The 21,443-nt window shown below is 37.6% G+C and overlaps 1 protein-coding gene and 1 long non-coding RNA gene across 2 annotated transcripts in view; one reads left to right on the top strand and one right to left on the bottom strand.

Annotated features, from left to right (window-relative positions):
* The window catches only part of LOC101247423 (uncharacterized), a 30,908-nt gene extending 9,832 nt beyond the window's left edge, over positions 1–21,076 (bottom strand). The window contains exon 1 of the mRNA XM_004237464.5: positions 20,380–21,076. Within this exon, the coding sequence (XP_004237512.1) occupies positions 20,380–20,769 (390 nt within the window). The 5' untranslated portion in view covers positions 20,770–21,076. The remainder of the gene's footprint in view (positions 1–20,379) is intronic.
* On the top strand, positions 8,615–9,854 carry LOC138348290 (uncharacterized). The gene is made up of 2 exons (XR_011220708.1): positions 8,615–8,753; positions 9,629–9,854. It is a non-coding gene; the product is annotated as an uncharacterized lncRNA (long non-coding RNA).
* Positions 21,077–21,443: the final 367 nt, after the last annotated feature.

Here is a 21,443-nt window from a genome sequence, read left to right on the forward strand (position 1 = left end):
TCAAGATGAAAGGAAAAAGTTTTGCCTTAAGCATGTTGAACAAGGAGCAAGCAGTAGTTATCTAGTTGGAAAATAACTCAGAACAACGGCACAAAAGACTCGGACATTTTGATCATGATGTTATACTCTTCATGAAAGAAAATCAACTAGCAGAAGGTCTTCCAAGCCTTGAGAAGAACCTACCGGCATGTGAAGCTTATTAGTATGGGAAGCAAACAAGGTTGCCTTTTCAAAATTCATCATGGAGGGCAAAGAAGAAGTTGCAGCTTATTATTCACACGGAAGTAAGCGGACCTCAGAAAACACCATCTTTACAAGGTAGTAAGTACTATATTGCCTTTATTGTTGATTGTACCAGATATTGTTAGATTTAATTTTTTTGAAAATGGTAACTTTGTCTATTCCTCAAAAGTCAGTACACTGATCAGTATTTACAACATGTACTTCAAATTCTACTATCTTTAACTAAATTGAGTCTATTACATCAATTAAGGAGATAGTATCATTTGAGTATAGTTGATTACACCAAAAACATAGTAGCATAAGACAATTTAGTTTGACTTTTTGCATACTATTCTCAACACTATCGAAAGCTCTAGTGTTGCTTTCCTTCCATATTGCCCACCATATGCTAGCTGGGACAGTTCTCCACCATCTCTATTCTTGGATTGCTTTCCTGCTTCCTCCCAACTCTGAATTGCTTTTGTGATCTTGGCAGGCATGGTCATGACATACACTTAAGGCTCAGGAATAACCTCCATAGTTTGACTTGTCATCTTGCAGTGTAGAAAGAGATGGTTAACTGTCTCAGCAGTTTCACCACAAAAGAAACATCTAGAACATAATGGTATCCCCCTTTTCTTTAAGTTGTCTCGAGTCAGTACAGTCTCCTTGGCTAACAACCAAACAAAACATGTCATTTGAGTGGAATTTTTTACTTCCAGATTCCTCTCCATGGCTAGTGACTTTGAGGTTGATTGGTGTGGTTCAACCAATTGTATGCACAACCCACCTTAAAGCTGCCCTTTCAATTGCCTTTCCACCACAAAATGTCCTGACCTCCTATTAAATTGCCCAATGGTGTTGAAAAAATTTGCTAACCTTGAATCTCCCAATCATTTAATTGTCTTCTAAAGATGAAGTTCCACCCTTGAGGAGTCCAGTGATCTACTATAGTCTTCTGTTGGTGAGACACCAGAGAGTATATATCAGGATACAAGGCCTCTAGCCTACCTGCCTCATGCCAAACATCTTTCCAGAATTCTATAATCTCTCCATTCCTCACTTTGATCCGTGTGTTAGCCTTAAATTCGGACCACAAAGATCTAATGGATCTCCATACACTAACCCATATGTTGTAGTCACTTCTTTGGTCATCTAGTTATCTTTCTCCTTATATTTAGCTTTAATGACTTCCTTCCAGTAGGTTTACTCTCCATTGTTTAACTTCCATAACCATTTCATCATAAGAGCTTTGCTTTGATACAACAAATTCCTTATTCCGAGACCTCCATGCTTCTTTCCCACTATCACAACATCCCATTTAACCAAGTTGTAGCCTTTCCTTTCACTGTTTCCTTGCCAAAGAAATTTTCTTCTGATTTAATCTAACCCAGTGATTACACTTTTGGGAATTGGGAATTCTGACATCATATAGGTTGGTAGTGAATCAACAACAGAATTAATCAAGGTCAATCTGCCACCCTGGAGAGAAATTATGATTTCCATCATGCTAACTTCATTTCACATTTCTCAACCACATTGTTCCAGATTTCATATGACTAAGATTTGGCCCCCAAAGGCATCCCAAGATATGATGTAGGCAGAGCTCCAATGTCCCCTCCCAGAACCGTATTTAATGTTTCCATGTTGCGTACTTCATTAATTGGATAGATGTGGCTTTTCCTCCAATTTATGTGAAGACCAGAGAACCCTTCAAACAACACTAGGGTCACCCTCAACATCTTTAGTTGACCTTCATCAGCATCACATAATATCAATGTGTCATCCGCGTATTGTAGATGGGTAATTTCCACATTATCAACTTCCTATCTGTTGACTTCTAAACCTCTAAGTCATCCCTTCATTTTAGTTGATTTGATCATATTGTTCAGCCCTTCCATAGCAAGTAGGAAAAGGAAAGAAGACAAAGGGTCTCCCTGCCTTAGTCCCCTCTCTGCACTAAAGAAACAGACAGGGGATCCATTCATAAGTACTGAGAATCTCACAGTAGTGATACAATGTCTGATCCATTGGATCCACTTCCTCCCGAATCCCAATCTCACCATTGTGGTCAAAAGATATTCCCAATTAACGTGGTCATAGCTTTCTCCATGTCTAGCTTACAAAGTATCTTGGTTTCTTTTGCTTTTGTCTGGAATCCACTGCCTCATTAGTTATCAACACTGCATCCATGATTTGCCTTCCTTGGATAAAAGCCATTTGTCGGGAATCCACAAGTTTAACCATTATCCCTTTCATTCTCTCTGTCAGAACTTTAGCAAAAAGCTTATAGATGTTGCCTATTCATTTGATGGATCTGAAATCTCTCAATTCCCTAGCACCCTTGTTCTTTGGGATGAGAGTAATAAATGTTGCATTTAAACATCTTTCAAACACTTCCTGCTCATAGAAGTTATGGAAAGCTTTCATGACGTCCTCCTTTACCACCTCCCAACATTTTAAGAAAAAACCCATCGTGAATCCATCAGGCCCAGGTGCTTTATCAATTGCACACATTTTAGGACTTCACTCGCCTCAAAGTTCCTCTGCAGATTCTCCTTTTCCTCCTCTGTTAACTAGAGGCAATTTGCATCAGTATAGGCAGGTCTCCAGTTAGTAGTTTCAGTATATAGCTTCTTGTAGAAGTCTACTATCTAACCTTCAATTTTGCAGGATCTTGGGTTAGTTCTCCTTGGACCATTAGTTCATCAATATTGTTGTACCTCTTGTGTGCAATGGCCATTTTGTGGAACAACTTAGTGTTCTTAACCCCCTCTTTTAACCATAGTGATCTTGATTTTTGTCTCCATGCAATTTCATCATATTTGAGCAATTCCTCGAACTCTAGTAATCTAGAGTTCTTCCTTGCTACCTCATCCTCCGTAAGTGCTCTACCCTTACTAGCTTCGTCAAAAACAGCCAACTCTTTGAGTAAGTTCCTCCTTTTAGCTCCCCTTAAGCTTTCCTTTTAATACCTTAAGTTTTGAAGCAAGTATGAGATCCGGTCTCCCAGAGAAGCTGAAAGTGTCCCACCGTTCTTTGATTCTGTTTGTGAACCAATCTGTTTCTAACCACCAGTTTTCAAACTTTAAATAATTATGTTTTGGTTCCACACTCCTTGTAAGCAATGCAATAGGAGTGTGGTCTGATCCGAGCCTTTGTAAAGCTATCTATTTGATGTTGTTGAAGCTTTCATCCCATTCTTTTGATATCAAAATCCTATCAATTCTGGAGGCAATGTCTTGACTGTCTCCTTTGAACCAAGTATATTGGCCATCCTCTCTCTAGTTGAGTGTCAAGCAACTTCAGATCTTCCATGAAATCTGAAAACTCTCTCATGTCCTTTGTTCTCAAACAGTTTCTCTTCTCTGAGATGAAACTACGTCCTCACCACATTGAAATCTCCACACACAGCCATGGCCCTTCTATTAAACCCCTTATCGCCCCTATTTCCTCCCAAACAAGCCTTCTTTCTACATAACAGTTGGGGGCATACACCCCTGTAATGTGACAACTGAAGTTTTGAAGTTGAGCTTCAAATTTGCAAGTTAGTGTAGATGCCAGTCTCCAAAATATCCCCCTTCCACACTCTATTGTCCCACAATATTAAAATTCCCCCTCTAGTCCCACTAGCTTCCAAACATGCATATTTGACTCATCTCCCTCCCCAAATTTGCATAATCTCCTCTATCAAATCCCCCTCTAACTTAGTATCTTGCAAACTAATGATGTCTGCATTCCACACACACACACCATAACACTTTTGACTAATCTTCTCTTATCCTTATTATTCAAGCCCTTAGATTCCATGTAACCAATTGAAACTTCATCTATCACTAATGAGCAAGTTTCTCCCCATACCCCCGGTTCCACTATTTTTAAATTTCACATCAAAGCTTACTAGACTTTCGAACTCTTGGGAACCTCTGCACCTTGTTTTCTTGCATACATCCTCTACTTTCACTCTTCTGGCTTGTCTTGAGCTGTCTACTTGAAGTAGTAGCTCCAAGGCCTCCTCTTCATGGCCCTGGAAGTCAACACCCATATCTTTACCCAACTTGATCAAGTTTTGTTGTACCCAGTTTGAAGTCTCCCTCTCCTTATTTCATTTTTCTTCTTGCTGTTGAATTTGCAGCGGTTGTGGTTCCTCAATCTCCTAGTCCTTCATGAGAGTGATCGAACCATTATCCTCCTCCTTTTCTGAAATCTCCCCTCTTAGTTTATTATGATCAATCTCTATTAATTGGCGTTGAGATTCGATAATTGATTCCCTGACCATGTTTGCCATCTCCTCCTCTACATGGGTAATTTGAATCAAGTTCTGTGTGGTTGTTCTTTCTGTTTCTTGATTGTATTGCAGCTTCGGGAGCTTTGGGAAATTACCACTATTATGTGGTATTGGGCTTTTACAACTTATGCCATTAAAAATAACTTGACTTAAAAAGTCAGGCCCATTCTTGTAAATTTTCCTCTTTCTATTGGGTTGTTGATGGCCCAAAGATTCTCCCTCAATTAAATGAGATGTGTGCTCCATGTGTGGTGCCCTCTCTCTTCTTTTTACAGTTGGATCCACTTGTTCCTCTAATGCAAAATCTTTAAACTGTTGGGATTGTACTTTTCCACATGCTTTACTACTGACTTTACCACAACCTTTACCAACTTCAGACTTTTGTGCAAAAGCATGTACCGGGTAATATATGTGCTCTATCTTCTCCATGTGCACTATCTTCTCCGGTGACTCTATTTTCAGTTTGCAAAGATTACGGTTGTAATTCTACTCTTACTTGGCACTCAACCCATATCGAAAAGTGGAATATTACTCCATTTCTGGAGATTGAAACTTCTTTGGGAATGTTTCTTCCATCATTGGCAACCAGAATTCTTGCCCAATTCATATGATTTCTTAGTTTTGTTTCCTCCTCTGTGGCCACCCAACCTCCACATAAGTTTTCAATTTCTTGAAATACTCTCTCCGACCATAAATGAAGGGGGATTCCAACAATTCTTATCCATGTTTCCATCGTCCGAGTATTATTGGGGAGACAACCTACCATCGGATTCCACCATTCACAATTGAATCTGTGATTCTTCCAGTTCCATACCTCCATACATTTCATAGATGTTAACTCCAAATGCCTTTTTCCAGAGTGTTGATGACCATCTTCTTATCTCAGGCAAAGTTGGCTTTTCCTTCATCTGTCCTTCCAGATGACCTACTAGGCATCTTTCTAGAAGCCCATTCTTTTGGTCTTCAACATGTGTCTGGACTACAATAATGCTAGCATTGTTCGTAATATCTGCTCTTTTTTAGTCTCTAATTGCCATTTACTATCCTTAACTGCCTTTGCATAAGGGTAGTTGGCTTAAGTTAATTTAGGAGGTCCTGGCACTTCCATACTTTTAAAGCATTAAATGAGGATGACCAGTATGGACCTACCTCCATTATTGATGGAAATAATACTTATAAATCTTCCATGTTCATTATGTTTCCTAGTACAGAAATGCTCCGCCTCTTTTTCTGCAGTTTTCCGTCTTCTGATTGTTTTCTTCTGATCACTGGAAGCTTCTTTGAGAGTGAAGCAGATCCATTCCATGGTTTTCTGCTCATGGAAGATCTCCTCATCAAGTTTCTACTCCTCTCGACCCATTCGAATCACATAGAGCAGCCAGTGCTCCATTTAGTGATGTCAAAAGATTTAAAACCCGCATTGAAATAATTCCTATTATCACCCATTGCAAAGTCTGAAAGAAGGAACCGAATCTCGGGAAACTATCACGTAAGGTGATAATTCAGAAAGGTAATGAAAGGGAAGGAATGAAAATGAAGTTACGGCGAGAGAGTGCCGAAAAGAGAGACCCTCCCCCCCAGGAAGTAGGAGAGAAAATTACCTCGGGACAAGTACCTGAGAGCATTTCAGTTAGTTTTGAAAATGTTAACTTATTGTTGGATTTCATTTTTAAATTTATAAATCTGAGGTCTTCGATGTATTCAGGAAATACAAGGCTTTTGTGGAAAATCAGAGTGGTTGCATAATTCAAGTGATCAGAACAGATAATGGAACCGAGTATACTTCAGAAAAATTCAACAAGTTTTGTAATGAAGCGGGAATTGAGCATCAGCTAACAGCACCTTATACTCCCCGACAAAACGGAGTAGTGGAAAGAAAACATAGGATGGCAATAGAGATGACAAGGTGTTTGCTCCATGTGAAAGGACTGCAAAGAAATTTGGGCCAAAGCTGCAAATACTACAGTATTTCTGCTAAACAGATTGCCAACTAAGGCCTTGCAAAAGAAGACACCATTTGAGGCTTGGTTTGGTTACAACCTTTGCTAACAAATCTAAAAATATTTGGTTGTTTTTGTTTTTCATATGTACCCTCAAGTGAAAAGATATAAATTGGATAAGGTCGAACCTGGAATTGGTGTAGGATACGACAGTCACTCAAAAGTTTATAGGATCTTTTGACAAAGAAGCTTAGAGGGTCTATCAACCTCAAAATGACACAATCACTATTAGCAGGGATGTCAAGATCATGGAAAATGACACCTGGAGATGATGAAAAACAAAAAATCTTGAATCTCTAGTGAAGATGTTGATGATGTACCTATTAGAGGTATAAGAACACTTTTTGATTTATATCAAAGGTGTAATATTGCGATTTTAGAACCAGGAGGATTTATGGAGGCAGCTAAAGATGAAAAATGGAGATATGTAATGCAGGAGGTGCTCAAAATGATTAGAAAAGAACAACACATGCGAGCTGGTTGACAGACCATCGCACAACAAGGCTATTGGAGTCAAGTGGGTTTATATAACCAAGCTCAATCCTGATGGTTCCATAAACAAGAACAAGGTTAGGCTTGTTGCAAAAGGGTACGCACAAATGTTTGGAGTAGATTTTTCACTTTTGTTCCTGTCGCTCGTTTGGATATGACAAGAATGTTGTTAGCTTTAGCAGCTCAATGGGGATGGAAGATACACCAGCTTGATGTGAAATCAACTTTCCTAAATAGCTACCTTGAAAAAGAAATCTTTGTTAAACAAACTGAAGGTTTTTCTATCAGAAGGCAAAGAAGACAAAGTGTACCTTCTAAAAAAGGCATTGTATGGCTTAAAACAAGCTCTTAGAGCTTGATATAGTAGAATTGATGCTCATCTTCTGACCTTAGGCTTTACAAAAAGTCTCAGCGAGTGTCTTTTTTAACCATAGTTTCTTTATATGTAGATGACTTGCTAGTTACAGATAACAATTCGAACTTGATTAATTTGTTCAATACTGAAACGATGGAAGTTTTTGAGATGAAAACCCTTGGTGAAATGTTCTACTTTCTTGGCATGGAAATTCAGCAAAAAGGACATGAGGTCATCATATGCCAGCACAAATATGCTAAAGAAATTCTCATAAAGGTTCAAAATGGAAGAATGCAATTCTACAATAACTTTATGAATCAAAAGGAGAAGTTTTGCAAAGATGATGGAGCTGAAAAGGTTAATGTACTTGACTGCAACAAGACCAGATATTCTTTATGCTTTGAGTTTACTTTCAAGGTATACGCATTCTGCTAGCGAAATTCATTTTCAAGCATCTAAACGTGTGATTATAAATGTTAAGGCATTTCGAATTTTGGCATAATGTTCAAGAAAGCATCCAAGTTTCAGTTTCTTGGATTTTCTGATAGTGATTGGGTTGCTCAAATGATATGAGAAGCACCTCTGGTTATTTTTTTAGTTTTGGTACAGAAATGTTCTCTTGGTGCTCAAAGAAGCAAGACATTGTGGCTCAATCAACAGCTGAAGCAGAGTACATTGCAGCTGCATCAGCTATGAATCAAACCCTTTGGATTCGGAAGCTACTGGCAGATTTGTACATGGAGCAAAAGAAGAGCAGTGAAATCTTTGATGATAACAAGCTGCGATTTCAATTGCAAAAATTGCAAATAATCCTGTTTCACATGAAAGACAATATTTCAAGATCAAACTTTATTTCTTGAGGGAGGTGCAAAAGAATGGAGACAGACTTGGTGCACTGCAAAACTAATTTTCAGACTGCTGATATTTTATCTAAGGCCCTACCTAGAGCAAGATTTGAATTTCTCACAAAAAGACTTGGGATTGTTGCTCTTGAGTCCAGGAGTGTTGAAAGTGGTGCCTCAAAACATGGAGATTAGTTCCACTTTTTGTTGCATCAATATACAGCTTAAAAGTAGGATTAAGTTTAGATATATTAGGCTGCAGTATTTGGCAGAATTTGATTAGTCAGTTGCAATATTTTAGGCTTTAGTTGTTGGACATAATCTTTAGTTTATCTTACTCCTTTTCTTTAGCTTTTTAAGTTATGAATTCATGTATTTATATGGAAATCATTATTTCAATAAAAAAAACAGCATCTTGACCTTGTTATCTTTTCTTTTCTTTCTTGGTCAATATCTGTTACAGTCCTACATTTACCTCTCAGTTGTACAGGATCGGAATTCTCAGGGATATAGGAGAAAATGATCAGGGACTTTGTTATTCCACTGGATAAAAGGTAGTAGTCATCTAGCAGATGTAAGTGTTGTTTTATTTGGTTTGGAATAATAGATATACTAAGGCAATATTCAACTTGATAAGAGATGGACTGATTTCTTCTTTCAGAATAATTCAGAGAGCACCTCAAGAGGACGGTCTACGGGTTTAGGAATTAACAAAGTGAAGTGACAACCTTAGAAACCAAGGTTCATATCCCAACAGAAGCAACACCAAGTGGTTTAACTAGGTTTTTTATGTCCATAGACACCTATCCCTATCAAAATTGCAATCCTTGAATATACAAGCACTAAAACTTAGTTTATGTGAATTCAATGAAATAATTTCTTAACAGAGAAAGTTAATACACTTAGGAGTAGTGTAGTTCATAACCAGTTACTCAAAAGATTATAAATAGAGATCGCTATACGGTAAATAACATTGTAGGTACTGCTACTGGTGAACAATAGTACAAAGATTTTTATGCAGAGTTAGCCCTTTTCACTTCTTATTACTCCTTTCGTTCACTTTTTCTAACATTTCTAGTACCAACTAATTCATTCGGGCGAGACATCTTATTCTGAGCGAGTTTTGTCCATACATTTTCTAATCAAGGCATACTGCTATAAGATTTTTCGACACACTAGTGACCACATGACTGGAAGTTCCTGTTTATTCTCTACTTACACTCCTTGTGCAGGGAACAGTAAAATCAAGATAGATGACGATTCTTTCTCTGCAATTGCTGGAGAAGGAACTATTAAACTATCACCGTCTCTTACACTTCATGATACTCTTCATGTTCCAAAGCTCTCTTGTAATATAGTTTCTGTCAGTAAATTAACCCGTTCTCTTAATTGTCTTGCTATTTTTGATTCCGATTTGTGTGAATTTCAGGAAAAGGACTCGGGGAAGATGATTGACAGTGCTAGAGAATCAGGAAGTCTTTATTTTCTTGACAATGGGAACAACTCACTACAACTGAAACCTATTTGTTTGAACTCTACTTTTGTTTTGAATAATGTCATGCTTTGGCACTATAAGCTTGGACATCCAAGTTTTTATTTATTTAAGACACTTGTTACTTCAGTTATTTAGAAATAAAAATTCATCCTTGTGCCAATGTGAATTTTGTGAAATGGCTAAGCATCACAAATCTTCTTTTCCTTCTAAAAAAAAATATCAGGCTTCAAAACCTTTTAAATGGTTCATAGTGATGTTTGGGACCATCTAGAATTTCAACAATGTTTGGGAAACGATGGTTTGTAACTTTTATTGACGATCATACTATATTGTGATGGGTTTTTTATTGAATGACAAATTTGAGGTTAAAAATGTATTTGAGATTTTCTATGTCATGGTGGAAACACAGTTCAATGAGAAACTCAAGATTTTTCGGAGTGACAATGGTCGTGAATTTTTAATGAACAATTAGGAAGTTTTTTCAGAAAAACTAAGATAGTATGCCAAAGCTCTTGTCCGTATACACCTTAACAAAATGGTATCAGCGAAAAAAAGAATAGACACCTTCTAGAGGTAACGAAAGCTTTAATGTTTACTAGTAAAGTTCCTCAACACCTTTGGGGAGAGGCTCTCTTGACTATCACTTACCTTATTAATAGGATGCCATCTCGTCCTCTTGAACTTAAGACACCTTCTAAAGTTTTCAGAGAAAGTTTTCCTAGTACTAGGTTAACTACAAATCTGCCTCTGAGAATTTTTGGTTGTACAACATTTGTTTAATGTTCATAATCGTAGTAAACTTGAACCGCAGGCTAAGAAGTGTATTTTTGTAGGATATGCCCCAAGTCAAAAGGGATACAAGTGTTATGATCCACATGCTAGGAAGATAATTGTCACAATGGACCTAACTTTCTTTGAGTCGCAACTCTATTTTACTACTCATCTTCAAGGGTAGTATCATGTAGGTGAAGATTCATTTTTTTTTTATATTGAGGAAACTAGATATCAAGCAAATGATGAGCCTAATATTACAATAAATATTGATGTGATAGATGTAGGCGAAGATATAGATAAGTGTGATCCAAGAGATGATAAGGACCAAAGTAACTTGAATAATAAAAACTCAGAAATTGAACTTGAACCTATAGCGCCTTCAAATGACAAAAATCAAAAAATGAAAATAGAGAACAAAAAACAGAAATGCAGGTGTATTCGAGAAAGAATCCAACTCAAGAAAAAAGGGCTGAAGATTCTCAGCGCTGCCAAAAATCAGTCCCACAACACCTTACTGTAATTTAAGGTACTCTTCCTACTGATTCTACTCCTAATTCTTCAGATCTAGATCTACCTATTGCAAAACGCAAAGGTGTTAGAAATACTTCTAAATATCCTATTTCTCTGTTTGTGTCCTATGAAATGTTGTCTCCTAGTTATTCAGCCTTTACTTCACAACTTTCTAGTGTGGAGATCCCACAAATGTGCAGGATGCTCTACAAGTTCCCGAGTGGAAGGAGACTATTTTGGAAGAATTGCGAGCTCTTGAAAAAAATGTCCGCCTAGTAGTTAAGGGACTCATACAGGCATATGGCATTGACTATCTCGAGACGTTTGCTCCAGTAGCTAAGCTAAACTCAATTAGAGTTTTGTTGACAATTGCACTAAATCTCGACTGGTCCCCTTCAACAGTTGGATGAGAAGAATGTTTTGTTGAATGGGCACCTAGAGGAAGAAGTCTATATGGATCCCCAACCAGGTGTTGAAGGGAAGTACAAGTCAAAGATATACAGGCTTAGAAGATCTCTTTATGGTCTAAAACAATCTCCAAGGGCTTGGTTCGAAAGGTTTACTCAATTTCTAAAAAAGCAAGGGTCTGTGCAAGGAAAAGCAGATCACACTATGTTTACTCGACATTCACTAGAAGGAAAAACAACAGTACTCATAGTGTATGTTGACGATATCATCCTCACAGGAGATGATGTGGTTGAAATAAAAAATCTGAAGGAACGTCTTGCCTCAGAATTTGAGATAAAGAATTTAGGCACGCTAAAGTACTTTCTTGGCATGGAGGTTGCACGATCAAAGAAAGGAATTATAGTGTCACAAAGGAAGTATGTTCTTGATCTGTTAAAAGAAACAAGAATGGGTGGTTGTAGACCAGCTGAAACTCCAATTGATCTAAATCTAAAGTTTGTAAAGGAAGGCAAATTGATCGATAAAGGCCAACATCAAAGATTGGTAGGCAAGTTGATTTACTTGTCACACACTAGACCTGATATTTCCTTTGTTGTGAGCCTTCATGCATTCTCTGCGAGAAGAACACCAAGAAGCTCTTTATCGAATCCTAAGGTATCTAAAGAGTTCACCTGGGAAAGGGTTGTTCTTCAAAAAAGAGCAAAGAAGTGTTGAAGCTTATACGTATGGAGACTGGGCTGGTTCATCTATTGATAGGAGGTATCTGGATATTACATTTGTTTGGGTAATTTAGTGACATGGAGAAGTAAAAAGCAAAATGTGGTGGCTCGAAGTAGTGCTGAAGCTGAGTATCGATCCATGGCACACGAAATTTGTGAAATATTGTGGCTCAAGAGATTTTTCGAAAGAACTACGAAGACATGTGAGTTTTCCAATGAAGTTATATTGTGACAATAAGGCTGCCATAAGCATTGCTCATAATCCAGTTCAACGTGATAGAACAAAGCACGTGGAAGTGGACAGACACTTCATTAAAGAGAAGATTGAAGATGAAAGTGTGTGCATTCCTTTTGTCCTGACAACTGAACAAGTTGCAAATATTTTCACAAAAGGTCATTTCAGAACTACTTTTGAGCTCTTCGTGAGCAAGTTAGGCATGTTTGACATTCACATGCCAACTTGAGGGGGAGTGTTGAATGAGTTGGCAGATTTAGTCATAATCTGCTCCACCATTGAGCTGGCAAATTTGATTATAATTTGATCCACAAATAAAGCTAGCAGATTTGTGTGAATATAGGATTAGAATATATTGTTCTAGGAAAATATTTTACATGAAATCCCTTGATTCAAGGATTTCCTAAGAATTAGGGATTGATTAGTTTAATTGGTCTTTACTTGTTCTCCTATAAATAATGTACAAATACTATGAATAAAATATATTTTTTGCAATATCTAAACTTTCACACAGGTATACTACAACCAAGGTGTAATACTCCTTCAAAAGTATTACAACTTACAACTTGTAATTCAGTCATGTGTTACAAAAAGTTAAAAACATAAATATCTTTTGTTTGAGCTAGTAATTTTCTCACACCAAAAATAATAAAGGCCTAAACAATTCATTTTAAGATTCTGAATGTTGTTTTAAGTCTCCTCAAAGCACCTTTTGTTCCTCTCAATCCAAATTGACCACCAAATACATGCTGGGACGATCTTCCATTTTTCTTCCTTTTTGCTCACATACCATCCATATCTCAGCATCTTAGAACGTCTGCAATGCTTCCAGGTTTCACCCAACTAATCCCTTTCCAACTGATGAACATCCTCCAAAGCTAATCTGTCCATTTGCAGTGCAAAAAAAAGATGGTTGATTTTCACAACTTGTTCACTACATAAAAAACAGCTAGCAGTTAGTTGAGGACCCCTATTGTTCAAGTTATCATGAGTTAGCACTGCTTCTTTGACCAGAAGTCAGATGAAACAGTTAATTTTGTAGGGAATTTTTTGTTTCCATATCATTTTCCAAGACCAATCTCTTTCCTTCACCACTTCTACATTTAGCTCCCTATATTCCTTACTGTTTCTGTTCCATTCTAGTTTGTCCACTTCGTTAGTTAGATTGTTGAAACTTGCAATTAAGTTATAGAATTCTATTATCTTCCCATTCTCTCAATCATACAGATATCTCCTTGTCCAGTCCACATCATAGCAACTGTTGCTTCTAGTTGCTGGCTTAGAGTGTATAGCTCCGGATGTTGTTGTTTCATTGTTAAAAGCTCTGCCTACTTGTCATGCCAAAAAGAGATTTCTTGCGCATTTCCTATCCTCACCTTAGTTTTGATATGCATCTTTGGCCAAAGATTCCTATCCACACTGAACATCCATAGGGTGTTACGACATTCTTAGTCATCCAATTATCTTCCATACCATACTTTGCAAGAATGGCTTCTTTCCACAACATTCCTTCTTTAGTAGCAAATTTCCACGACCATTTCATCATCGGGCTTTGATTTTGCTTTTCATAATCGTGATACTTAGACCTCCTGCTTTCTTGTTCATTTACAGCTCCTCCCACTTAACTTGGTGATACTTCGTATCTTCATTCCCCTGCCATACAAAATTCCTTCTCAGGACATCTACTTTCTTGCTGACACTAGCAGGCATTTGGAAAATGGACATCAAGTAGGAAGGCAATGTGTCTAATACACTGTTTACTAGGTTAGTCTGCCTCCCTTGGAAAGGTATCGACTCTACCAATTTGTAAGCCTCTCTTGGTACATTTTTCCACCACCCCGTTCTGAATTGTTGCGGACTTACTTTTAGCTCCCAAAGGCATATTCCAAGGTGTGTGGTTGGAAGTTCCTCTACTCTTCCTCCTAATTTACTTGCTAGAGCATCTATCTCACTAACTGTGTTGATAGGACATATAAAACTCTTCCCCATTTTATATGTAACCCAGATACTGCTTCAAAAATTATAAAGATGACCCTCCGTATCAAAACGTGTTCCTCATTTGTTTTACAAAATACTAAGGTGTCATTTGCATACTATAAGTGTGTTACTTCGAAACTGTTTGTCTCGCTCAACTGGAAGCCTCTAATCCACCATTTCCCTCTTGCTTTATTCAGTAGATTGCTCATGCCTTCCATTGCCATTATGAACAAAAATGGAGACAAGGGATCAGCATATTGGAAACCTCTCTCGGATGAAAAGAATCCATTTGGTTCCTTGTTAATTAGCACTGAGAATTTAAATGTGCTAATGCAATGCTCCATCCACTTGATCCACCTAAATGCAAACCCCATCTTCTTCATTAGCTTTAGGAGAAAATTCCAATTCAAGTGGTCATATGCCTTCTGAATGTCCAGTTTGCACATAATTCCTGGTTTCTTGTTGTTTTATCTAGAATCCACACACTCATTTGCTATTGAGACTGCATCCATTATTTGTCTCCCTTTGATAAAAGCCATTTGTTGTCTGCAACCATGGATCACTTTCTTTAATCTTTCTGTTAATAACTTTGCTATGATCTTGTACACTCCCTCAATCAAGCTTATGGGTCTGTAATCATTTAGCTCCTCTGTCCCCACTTTTTTTGGAATCAGGGCCATAAATTTAGCATTTAGGCTTTTTTCAAAAAAAGATTTCTCATGGAAATTCAGCATTGGGCTACTAGATTCGCTTTGATTGTTTCCCAGCATTGTTTGAAGAACTCCATAGAATAACCATCAAGTCCGGGGGGCTTATCTCCAGCACATGCTTTGATACTTTCATAAACTTCTTAGGAACCAAACAGAGCCATCAATGCTAGATTATCCTCAGCACTCATCCTAGGACAGTTCCCCATTTCAAGTTTGTGGTCTCCATTCCTTAGTTTCTGTGTATAATCTTTCATAGTATGATACTATCTCTTTTTTCACCTTTCTTGGGTCCTCCACCATTACCCCCCCCCCCCCACACACACACACAACTATCAACCTATCTATAGTGTTAAAATCTCCTGTGGATATTTGTAGTTATGTGGAAAAACTTGTATTTCTATCCCCCTCTTTTAGCCAAGTTGCCCTAGACCGTTGTCTCCATGTAATCTCTTCTTTTTTAGCTATATCTTCATATTCCCCTATGAGTGCTATCTTGGATATAATCTCTTCCTCCTTCAAGACTCCGCATTTCTGAATCCTTTCTATTGCTTCTAGTTGTGATAGAACATGTTGTTTTTGAACCCCCAAGTTCCCCTGCCTTGTCTTACTCCACTCCTTCAATTTTACCTTTAGAGCTTTCAGTTTTGTCATTAGGATATAGTCAGGGCTGCCCTCATACTTAAAAGAATCCCACCACTCCTTTACTCTTTTCTTGAAGCCTTCTATTTGCAACCACCAGTTCTCGAACTTGAAATAAGACTTTGATGCTTTCTACTCTCCACATTGCAACATAATGGGAGTGTGATATGAAGTGATTCTCTGTAGAACGTACTGCTTGCTTAATGTATCTGAAGCTATCATCCATCTCATTTGAGATGAGTATTTTGTCCAATCTTTCTACAGTGTTATGGCTCTCTCCTTTCTTCCATGTACACTCCCCCCCCCCTTTCAAATCCAAATCTACAAGTTCCATGTCCTTAATGAACTCTGATAAGTCAGACATGGCTTTGTTGATTCTTCTGCAATTCTTCTTTTCTGATGGATGCCTAGTTGTGTTGAAGTCCACACATAAAATCCAAGGCCCTGAAAAAAGGCCCCTAGCAGCCCCTATTTCCCCCAAGTTTCCTCCCTTTCTTGTCTATGATTTGGAACATATATGGTTGTTAGGTACCATTTGAAGTCTTGTGTTTTCCCTACAAGACTACACGAAACCAAATATATTCCCACGCTACTCAGTTTCCCTTCCCAGTCCCTTTTATCCCACATTATCACAATGCCTCCTCTAGTCCCGCTAGCTTCCAAATGAACATAATCCACCCACTTATTCCCCCACATATCTCTAACAGCTTCTGTGATGTCCCCGCTCAGTTTGGTCTCTTACAGACAAACAATATTTGTTTTCCACTCCTTCATTATTTTCCTTATGAGAGCCCTTTTCTTGCCACAGTTTAATCCCCTCACGTTCGATGTCACAACCTTAATCATCATTGATCTTTAAATGCCAAATATCCCCCTTTACTTCTAGAGCCATGGCTCTAAAACGACTATCTAGTTCATGCCCTTTTAATTTATACATCCCCTTCTTTTTCACAGTACCATGCGTCCCCTTGTTTAGTGACTTGTTGTCCACCTTCAATTATAACTCCTTCGCCTTATCTTCATGACCTTTAAAGTCAGCTCTGTACTCAGTTGGATTATGTACTGTTGAATCCACTCCTCAGTAGTAACATCGTGTGCACTTCCACCACCAAACATTCTTTGTTGGAATTTGCATATTTAGAGGAATTGCACCCTCTTTCACTGTCTCTGTTGTATCAGTCTAATCTTTTATCTGCTTGTCTACCAAGTCTCCTTCTCCTTTTTGCATTGTCTGGTTTTCCATTACTGGTTCTTCCAACTGGTCCAGAGAAATAGTCGTAACAACCTTCTTTTTGTGTTGTATCGCTCTTTCTTTACTAAAAATATTCTTCTATGAATTGGAGATGTTGGCATGTATCTCTATGTCTATTATGTCCTTTTTATTCGCTTTCAGAATTTTTACTTGTTGATTCAATAATGTTGGCCCTTTTGTTCAACTCTTCTAATAGAACCCGCCACTGCCCATAGTGGGCCCTTCTCTTTCCCCAGCTGCCCACTTGAAATTGAATTTGAAATTAATCCCCTTTTTGAAGTTCCCACGTGTCCCCCCCATATATGCTGGACTTTTATAAACCCTAATTATCCAACCTCCTATTATCCTCTGGTCCGAAGCTTTATCTCTCTCTCTCTCCCTTATCACTTTCTCTGATCTAATGGTGACCGTGACTCCACCTAAATCGAGATTGTGTATACATAAACATCACTAGTCAAATCTATCTCTCTCGAACTTTCTTCTCGTCACCATGGATCTTGATTCGAGCCCAATGAAGATAGTTCTTAAGAGTTATTTCCTCCTCTATTTCGATTGAACCGCCGCACCGGTCGCCGATCTGCATGAACGTCTTATTCGACCACATATTTCGTGGTAACCCTAAGATCCTTATCCACACCCAGTGCCTCCTTACCTCTTCCGTCCAGCATCCCGTGGTTGGCTTCCACCAATTAAGCTCCCAGCTTCATCTTTTTCCAGATCCACTCTCCTGATTGGACATGTTCCGCAATTTTCTTTGAGGGGAGTTCAAAGAGGAATTGTCCATCATTCATTGAGAAAACATTAACTCCAAGGGCATTCTTCCAAGTGTTGCAGGCCCACCTCCTCACATCATTTAGAGTTTGTTGCCTGAAACTTGCCGAATAAACACCTGCTTAGAAGGTCATTTTCTCTGGCTGCTGAGCCTCCGACGATCCTCATATTATCATGGTTTGTGTGTAGCAGTGCCTTCTTTGATGCATCAATTCTCCACCTGTGTTGGAGCAAGCTCTTTGAATGATGAGGTCAACTTGGAAACTGTTGATGTTTGAATCTGCTGTGTACTCTCTGGCTTGTATACGAACTTTGCCACTTTATGTGCTATGTTCCCCCATCCCCCTTTGTATGTGTTGTCCAGTGTAAAATGATTGATTTACTTTTGAATAGCAATAAAGCTATGTATCCACCATTCTCATAGTACTTAAGTGTGCGGAAGAATTCCGAGAAGTGATCCTTCATTCTCCATCTCTTTATTGTATTTCCTTGTACTCCTGAAGCTTCAATAAATACCGCCACCAACCACTTTTCATGGCTGATCGTAACACTCCGCATTAATTTGCTTCTACGTTCCACCCATTCGTACCACGAATCTGCCCCAGAGCTGCATTTAGTGATATCGAATGACTTGAATCCTACATTGTAATACATTGTGTTGCCCTCCATTACTCAGGATCCGGCACTATTACCGGAAAACGAGCCCGGAAGGCAGCCAAAACTATAATACAAACTTTTAACTCCTACGTCTCATAAAATGTGCCTAAGGGCATTTTTTTTTACTTTTTCCATAAAAATCAATTCACTCTAATTACAAAATTTTAACGGCAAGCCCTTAGTCTTGGTCACTGGCAATTCCCAAGAAGTATAAAAATAAGAGATCTTCTTCCTATCTTATTTCTTATCTAGTGTAGTTAACTGCCAGGACACACCCTAAATCAAACCAGATCACTCATCTTCCTTCATCAAAATTTCTATAATTTAAACTTATGCACCTCCCTTCCCATTCAGAAAAAATACCAGTCATATTCAACCATTCTGCATCACAGTTCAGCCTCCTGAACCTTGTTTTCCCAAGCAGTCATAGCATAAACCTAACAGAGACCAATTATTGACTTAAAAACTGTAATTGTATCACAAATCTGTAGCTTTACCTAAAAGTATAATGATAATAAGAGAAGAGAAGGGCGGAGAAATTTTTTCCAGTCTGTAAATAAAGTATTATGGTTGTTGCATCTATTTATTTGTAGGTGGCCTCATCCTATTTGAATAAAGGAGAGACCAGAAATTCTCATGATTGATCACTTGCATTCAAAGTTCCTTTTCCTATAAAAGCTTGGATGAATACTGTTTCACATGCAATAATAAATCATTGGTTACATGTTAGCATTATGGGAATGTCACTGGCAGCAAAAAGCAATTCCTTATCGTCAACTCTATCCCAAATGGAAATTTTACCACTACAGAAACCACAACACAGTTGCAAGTCGCAACATAGATCTCACGGTGAAACCTTCAAATTGTACCCTAATCCCCTTCAATGCATAATTTTATGCTCTATTGACTTCACAACCTTTAAGCCAGTGTTATCACAGGAGGAAACCATAAATAAGGTTCAAGATGTGTTGGGGTTAAGGACAAAGTGTAACTACGCTTTGTTCAATGTAGACACAACCATATAGAACCCAGTAACATAGAAATTTGAAAAGAATGTCAGCAGGTGGAGTGGAGCTATATCAACCTAGTGAAACACAGTATATTATTATACTTCACAGAGCACTGCAAGATACCAATTTTGCACCATATTTTTCTTAATCAAGAATTATGCAATAATAAATGGAAAAAAAAAGAAAAATATTTTTTTTTTGAGAAAGTTAATTGGTAAATAATATAAAATTATGCAACAAGTTTTTCTAACTATTTTGAGTTAAGTACAAACTTGGATCAGAAGGGAGTTTGCTCTCAATATAAAGGCGTCAAAATTGATTCACCACTTCCTCTACTTAGAAGCTTTATGCATACTCATGATTATGTCTTTTTAACTTCAACACAAAATGGCATAAACTTAGTTATGTTAAAGAACAGCATGTTCTAATCCATATCAAATAACAATGGCAGATTCTTTAAAGATGACCAACAATCTAATTTAATAAATTTCTCTGTAATCTTTTATTAGGATTTTATAGCCAGAAATATCAATTCATATCTACACTAACTAATAATCTCACAAGAATCACCTTAAAAAATTTTAACATGTTGATACTTGTATATATCTAATAAGAAAAAAAAACAATGATGCATTTGATAAATTAAAGAGTTAAAAAGTATTTGGTGAAAACCCTAAAAGTGATTAACGATAATAAAGGAGTTATGTAGCATCAAACGAAGTGTGTAGCATTTCAGTTCCTTGGTCCCAACAGTTGATACTTAAATTTCCCAAACTCAAGTAACTCCCATATCAATAACAGTAACATCCAAGCAGTCGCCTTTCAAGTTCATATAAACAGAGACTCTACAAAATTCAAACTATCACACAAATTCCTCAGCCACATATTAAGTTTTTTTCAACCCTGAAAGGTTGAGTAGTTGTTTGTAGAGGTGAAATTGCTTTTTCCTTATCAAATTTCTACAAATGTAAACGCTTAACCACCAAAAGGATTCCCTTTAAATATAATAAATAAAAAAATTACCTTCATCACCCAGGAAAAACCAATGGAACCCTCCATACTCATAAAACCATCAATTCCAGCTTCTTCATCTTCAATATCATACTCATCTCCCCAAGTAGATGGATCACAGGACCACCAAATCCGCTGCTTCGTGGATCCTCCAAAACCAAACTCTTCTCCCTTATCATTAGCCCTAATTTCATCATCCCAGCTAAAGCCCTGGTAGTCCTTCGGGCGATTCCTGTTGCTGTGCCAGCGGCCGCCGGCACCTTCCCAACGGCCGGAGCTGGTAGGAACACAGCGTGTGGAATTTGAAGTAGTACTGTTCAGTGGGAATCTGTAGCGTAATGGAGAGGATAAGGGATTGAAAAGAATAGGGGGAGTGAGGAATTGAAGAACTTCACTCCCCATTGAAGGGTCGTCATGGTATTGTTTAAAGATGTGAGTATAAAATAAAAAATAATCAAACTAAGATGTAATTTTTGTATGTCTAGATAATATTAATTTTTTAACTTCAAACTTTGATGAAATATTAACTTGGTGATATTTTCATTTTACTATGGTGTCAAATACTCAGATTTGAAAAATCTAAGATATATTTGTGACTATTATAAAATTAGGGTCATAAGAATATAATTATAAAGAGAAAGAAGATAAGAGAAGTAAATAGAAGAAGAGAAATTTTCTTCTTATTAGTGTATCATACATTAATGATATCTATATTTATAAGTAGAGAAATCACCTCAAAAGTCACTTTAATTAATGTCAAATTAATAGATACATCATTATCTCATAAAGGTTCATGTCACCTTGGAAACATACATATCCAAGATAAAGATGAATCTTGGGAATACATATTCATCCATGATAAGGATAAGTTCATGAATAAATGGATTATCCATTTAGTTCAATGGATATGTAACACTCCTCCTTAAATGTCCATAGATTATGGGCCTCATTAAAAGCTTACTAGGAAAAACTCTGTGGGAAAAAACTCTAGTGAAAGAAAAAGAGTAGACATATGTTTTGATACGCACTATCTGTTGTCTCATTAAAAACCTTGCAAGCAAAATTTAGTGGGACAA

The sequence above is a fragment of the Solanum lycopersicum genome, chromosome 4 (assembly GCF_036512215.1).
Source record: "Solanum lycopersicum chromosome 4, SLM_r2.1".
Taxonomy (NCBI): Eukaryota; Viridiplantae; Streptophyta; class Magnoliopsida; order Solanales; family Solanaceae; genus Solanum; species Solanum lycopersicum.